Source organism: Trachypithecus francoisi, unplaced genomic scaffold (genome assembly GCF_009764315.1).
Source record: "Trachypithecus francoisi isolate TF-2019V2 unplaced genomic scaffold, Tfra_2.0 Lachesis_group18, whole genome shotgun sequence".
NCBI lineage: Eukaryota > Metazoa > Chordata > Mammalia > Primates > Cercopithecidae > Trachypithecus > Trachypithecus francoisi.
In genome coordinates this window covers 56762392-56768683 of record NW_022681463.1, presented here as the reverse complement: position 1 = coordinate 56768683, position 6292 = coordinate 56762392, and the positions used below count along the sequence as shown (strand labels likewise).

The window sequence follows — 6292 nt, the reverse complement described above, 5'->3', positions numbered from 1 at the left end:
ATTTGCCTCAGAGGGCCAGGCACTCTTACCATCTCACTTTTTATTGTAGCTTCTATTCTTACTTATCCATATTCTTTTACCCTTTTCAGTCTGAGAACCTTTTCCTTTACTGAAATGATAGAGGCGAAACAGAGGTGAATGGATTTTCAGTCTCGCTCTTCTGTTAATTTATACCACAGACTCCAAATAGATTTAATTCCTCGTTTTTGTTTTCTTGGACCTAACAATTTTTTTTTTTTTTTTTGTCACTCTTAGAGTTTCCCCCAACTTCAACTCATTATAGACTTTCTATTTTTCTGTAAATCAATGATTCATCTAATTAAAAATGGAAATTCATTTTATCTAGTCAGTTGCTACCATTTTTCATGGCACTAAATTACCTATACAGAATATAATTCCAATTTAAAATTTTTGATGTGAAATTAGTGTAATCCACACTTCTTTTTGTTTTGGAAAATTTCAAACCTAGAGAAAAAAAAACATAAAACATTTGGACCCTTCTCCAACTGATTCACCCATTTTTAATATTTTGCCATATTTACCTCCTTTCTCTCTTTTTTCTCTTTCTTTTTTTTTTTTTTTGGAGACGGAGTCCCGCTCTGTCGCCAGGCTGGAGTGCAGTGGCGCAATCTGGGCTCACTGCAACTTCCGCCTCCCAGGTTCAAGCAACTCTCCTGCCTCAGCCTCCTTTCTCTTTCTTACCTATATACATGTATCTATGTTTATATGTTTTATATATTTTACAAATGTTTTTCTCTGAATCATTTACAAATAACTTGTAGATCCAATTCTTCTTCATCCATAAATGTTTTGACATAAAATTCTCAATTGAAGGACAATAACATTATCACATTTAAGAAAACCATAATTCCATTATACTATCCAATATCCAGTCCAGATTCAAATTTCTGCAACTCGCCACCTGTAATTATTTTTTCATTTATTTTTTAGATCCAGGATTGAATTTTGTTTTCATGTCTCTTGCATCTCTTAAATTTGAAATAATTCTTTTCTTTTCTTTACTTTTCTTTCTTTTTTTTTTTTTTTTTGAGGAGGAGTCTCGCTCTGTCGCCCAGGCTGGATGGAGTGCAGTGGCGGGATCTCAGCTCACTGCCAGCTCCGCCTCCCGGGTTCACGCCATTCTCTTGCCTCAGCCTCCCGAGTAGCTGGGACTACAGGTGCCTGCCACCGCGCCGGCTAATTTTTTTTTTTTTTTGTACTTTTAATAGAGACGGGGTTTCACCGTGTTAGCCAAGATGGTCTCGATCTCCTGACCTCGTGACCCGCCCGCCTTGGCCTCCCAAAGTGCTGGGATTACAGGCATGAGCCACCGCGCCAGACCTTATTTTTTTTTTTAAAGAATTATTTCTGGCCGGGTGCGGTGGCTCACGCCTGTAATCCCAGAACTTTGGGAGGCCGAGGCGGGTGGATCATGAGGTCGGATCACGAGGTCAGGAGATGGAGACCATCCTGGCTAACACGGTGAAACCCAGTTTCGGCGACAAAGCGAGACACCCCTCTCAATTAAAAAAATATATATATTAAATTACATTTTAACAGTCTAGGCCAGAGGAGAATATGTCTCATTGTGGATTTATGTGCCTGCGTCTTCATGTTCAACTTGCTCAAATATCACCTATCCGTCCTTTACATTTCTTCTTACATCTAGACCTTAGCATTACTGACATTCTGGGTCAGATCATTCTTTGGAGTTCAGGGATGTCCTGTGCTTTGTAGGATATTTAGCAGTATTCCTGCTGCATCCCATGAGATGCATAACAACACTCCTACCTCCTCAGATTGTGACAACCCAGACATTGCTAAATGGATTTGGGGATGTGGGGGTTAGTTTAGGATCCACTGTCCAGAAGCTTGGTTAAATTCAGGTTAAACAATTTTGGCAAGAATACTTCTTAAGTGATGTGTATGTCTAGTTGCATTACATCAGTAGGCAGATTACATTAGAGTGTCCCATTATTAGTGATTCTAGCTTTGGTCTCTTAAGGCAGTTTTTTTTTTTTTTTTTTTCAAGGTAAGGTACATTTTCCCTTCTGTAATAAGTTATGGCTTGATACTTTGAGACCATGTGAAGATCCTGTACTCCTAGTCTTTTACCCTGTGACTTTTAGTATCTTCTGATAAATTTTCCTGAATCAATTGTGGTTGACTTGAAAAATTGTGATTTTTCTAATTCTATCATTTGTTCTGCATTTACTATCTTGTATTCCTCTGAAAGAAAAGGTTTTGTCCTCCTTCCCTTTTATTTTTCGTGGCACTCCGAAGAAATTCAATGTGTTTCATCAATTATTGTCACCATTTTTTGGATGCTCATGTTGTCCCACATTTCTCCAGTAAAAATCCCATTCTTGAAGGGAATTTAGTATTTTGTGGAGTATTTTATTATTGTAAGGACCATGCAGTCGTAAATCCTTACTGAATCACACGGCATGTGAGAACAAATGGCTTTATAACCAGTGAGGAATTCTGATGATTGGGACAACTTATCATTTTCATAGTTAACAGGTTACACAAACTGCAAAATGTAAATAATTGGTAAGAGAAAATTCTAACGGCCAATAAAAATTATTGGAAATTTATTTTTGAGTCATCTACTTACATTTAAAACGGCATATCTATTCTTGGCTCCTGGATATGATGGCCGATGACTATAAATTGAAATATACCTGTAGCATACTTATCACCTAAACTAGGGCACCTTGTAGCGAACAGGATGGAGCTACTTCTGATCTAAAATTATCTAAACGATATGCCTGGGAGCAAATCTCAATAGCATTCCATCTAAGAAAAGCATCGCGATTTTATAACTATGACTTTTGGGAAGACCAAACGGAATACCCCAGCTGAAATGAGAAAAATCTGTATTAAGGAATTTTAGCTCCACCCAGGGCAATTATCCCCTTCTTTCCGTAACTGTCAATTTCCTCCCCAATCCCAAGAGCGCCTCTGCCCAGTTCCGCAGTCTCTGCTCCAAGTCTGTTTTTGATGATGCCCTTAGAAGAAGCAGCGGCAAGCGGCGGAGTTAGGGGTTAAGTTCGTAACAGTCTTCTTCTCCCTACCTGGCAGATGGGGACAGTGCCCCTCAGAAGCCTCTTTGCCCGCCCTACTGGACGCCGCAGAAGTGAAAGACCAACAGGGTGGCGCAATCTTTTAGGGAGCGCCTGTACCCTTCCTCCTGTTCCTCTCTGATTGGCCAGCGTGAGTCACGGTCGCCGAATCGCACGGCAGCGTCCGCCGTGCCGCTCGGCGACGGCGCCGCGCATGCCCACTCAGGGACCCACCGCGCGCCCCAGCACTCTGGAGCGCTGGCGAAGGGCACCGGCGGGGAGGCGGCTGTGGTTGCTGGACCTGGCAGTACAGACCTGGCAGTACAGAGCTAAGGTCGCAGGTCCGCGCTGGGACACGGATGGTCCCAGGGGGAGGACAACAGGAAAAACAAACACTGACACAACCGCCCCATTTCCCCATATTCCCTAAGAGCAGGTTTTCTTGGGCTGACCAGTCATTTTCACTGTGGTGTCCGACTTGGGCAACTCGATCTGCCCGTGGGGACTCAAGGCTGAGCTGCATTTTTTCTTTGCGTCCCGGCGGAACAAAAGGCGCGGGAAAGGGAACGAGTCTTTATAAAAAAGTAAACTTCAGTGCAGAATGGGCTGGGGACACCTCCGAGTTTGGCTTCCCGCAACGTGACCTTTTTAGCGCCGTCCTGGACGCGCTCCCTCGCAGCCAACCCATCAGTCTCCTCAGGCCTTATCCTGCCCTCTCTGAGGTGGCCGCCTGTCGGCGCTGCAAACGCCACACTTTTGCTCTACGAAGAACCTCCTCACGACTTTCCAAGGTGTGCAACTCAGAAAAGTGCCCCCCCAATACAAGTAAAAACCTTCGGGGAAGAGGCAAAGTCCCCGAGCTATCCTGACCCCAGCCGCCAGCCCGTGTTTGGTGGATCAGGTCCTGGAGCTCGGCAGCCTGGAAGCCCCACATCAGGCCGGCCCCTACGGCCGCTCCGAAAACGCGGCGAGCGGAACCCGCACGCGGAAGCGCCGGCCGCACTGAGCATGCCCAGTTGCCGAGCCGACCAGAGGAGTTTTTTCTTTTCTTTTCTTTCTTTTTTTTTGGGGGGGGGGTCTCAAGTAGGAGGCCTCCCCACCACTCCCACCCCAACCCCCCACCACCCCCGGCTTAAGCAGCTACCATGGCCCAGGTGGCCAACGCGGCGTTGTCCCAGGCGGGTTGGTAAGTGGCGAGTCCCGCCGGCTGCCGGGCCGCGGGCGCGGGCCGGGGCCCCAAGGAGGTTGGGTTGGGGGCGGCGGGGTGCGTGTCGGGGTAGGCGGAGGCTGCTGTCCGCCCCTGGCCTCTCCCCGGGCCCTCCGGGCCGGCTCCGCCCCCGGCGCCACGCGAGCCCAGCGAGTCCCCCTATGTCCCCTCGAGGCGGCGGCGGCAGCGGCCTGGGCCTCGGGCGGCGGGCGGCGGGCTTGGGGAGAGGCCGGGGGCCGCGAGCCAGGCGGGTGGCGGCCCAGACCCCGGCCGAGCGGAGCGCCGGGGAGGACCTGCAGCGCTTTCCACGCTGCAGCTCAGGGGAGGGGGTGTTTCTGCGGCGGGACAAGGGGAGGCGAGGGCTGGAAACGAAGTGCGGTGCAGAGGGACCAACGCGGCGGAGCCCGCGGGCCCATAGGAAGTTGAGGGCAGAGCGGAGCACAGCCTGCGCTGCGGTCGGAGCCGCTTCTTCTTGCCCCTTATTTCAAAGTATAGTGTGGACCAGTGTGAAGCTGCCCTCCGAGTCACACACACACAACTTCTGGAGCTAAGAATGACCGTATTGTCAACTCGTGGGGGTGCTCGGTAGAACTTTTCTTGAAAGGATGGTGTTCTGAATTTAAGAGGCCTTTCGTGTCAAGATTTTCAGGATTTGAAAACAATACAAAATTATGTGAAATTAGGCAGTTTCTGGAATTGCGGCCATTACGGTTGTAATCATCCCGTTTAATTCAGTAACGCTTTTCCCAGATTTGCACAGGCACAAGGTACAAGGGTAGGAACGGGGATGAAAAAGATTTGCCTTGACTCTGCAATTACTGCTTTGGAAGACAGAGTGAGGTATTAAAAGACCAAACAAAACCAGGGGGAATAGTGGTAAACCGTATGTACAGAGGAACAGATGAGTGCACTGTGGAATGGGAGGGAGAGTTAATTTCCTGAAGTGGACTTGGGAAGATGGTAAGGGAAAGGCTTTCTAGCACAGAGCTGCTAGAGATGAGACAGGGAAGCGCTTATTGTTTTGCAGAACCTACACAAGATCTATATGGTTCGTGAAAGATGTGGATTTGATTTTGTGAATAAAGGTTTTGATCAGTGGAGGGATATAATCACAGCTGTGTTTTGAAGAAGCCCGTCCTGGTTTTAAAGGTACTTGTGTTGTTAAACACCCCATTTTACAGTTGAGGAGACTGAGGCAAAGAGGTGTTAAGTAACTTTCCCGAAGTGACATGGCTAGAAAGTGGTGGAGTTCAGTGTTGAGCACAGAGGGCCTGGCTCTGGTCCTGGTTCCTTGAATTCTTATGCGTTATTGTTCCTGTAGCTTTTTCACAGAACAGCATTGGCGTGAAAGATTGTAGAATTAAAAACTCACTGTCTTCAGTTTTGTTTTTGTTAAATAGGAATCTCTTCTTTTAGTTTTTTTTACCCACAGGGGTGTCGTGAATTATCTTGGGTCGCTCTTTCATTTTGCCTTACTCCCCATTATCATTAGATTGTGCGTTGATCCTTCACACTAGTAATATTTTCATTTACAAACTCAGTATGTTACTACTTTCCAACATGACCCCGCCTCCTCTGGAAAGATTAGTCTCATTTTTTAGGTCCCGAACACATGCTGACTTTGTTTTCTGTGGCCTCTTATGCTCTTCCAGGGCAGGGAACTGAGTCTTATTTTTCTCCTTATCTGGATTGTCAAGAAGTGCACCAGATTGTAGGTTCTTTGTAAAGTCTAACACAGTTGACCTTGGAATGCCCCTGCCAGTCAGAATTCTCTGGACAGGGCCTCTGCAGAAGCTTAGGCAGAGTCCCACCCTGCTTTGTTATATTGTTGTAAATCTTCAGCAATGTTATATTGTAGCATTTGCTACTTTGTATTGCAACTTATCTGTTTATGTTTCTCCCACCTGTCTGTGCTGCTTCTGTGTGGCAGTAACTCATAAAGGCAGTAGTAATCTGTGGGGCTAATAAGACTATCTTTCTAGGAATTGTGAGTTTCATGTAATTCCTGCTACGTCTTGAA

The 6292-nt window shown here is 46.6% G+C and overlaps 1 protein-coding gene across 4 annotated transcripts in view; it reads left to right on the top strand.

Moving 5' to 3' along the window:
* The first annotated feature begins 3293 nt into the window (after positions 1-3293).
* Positions 3294-6292, top strand: part of TDRD3 (tudor domain containing 3) — a 186540-nt gene continuing 183541 nt past the window's right edge. Inside the window, exon 1 of one of the 4 annotated variants that reach the window (XM_033177599.1) lies at positions 3294-3856. Coding sequence is in view for 1 of the 4 variants with exons in the window: in XM_033177595.1 (XP_033033486.1) it covers positions 4211-4251 (41 nt within the window). In the remaining 3 variants the exon portion in view is untranslated. Of the gene's footprint in view, positions 3857-4102; positions 4252-6292 lie in introns of those variants that run through there. The other 3 variants (XM_033177596.1, XM_033177595.1, XM_033177598.1) reach the window with 3 other exon arrangements.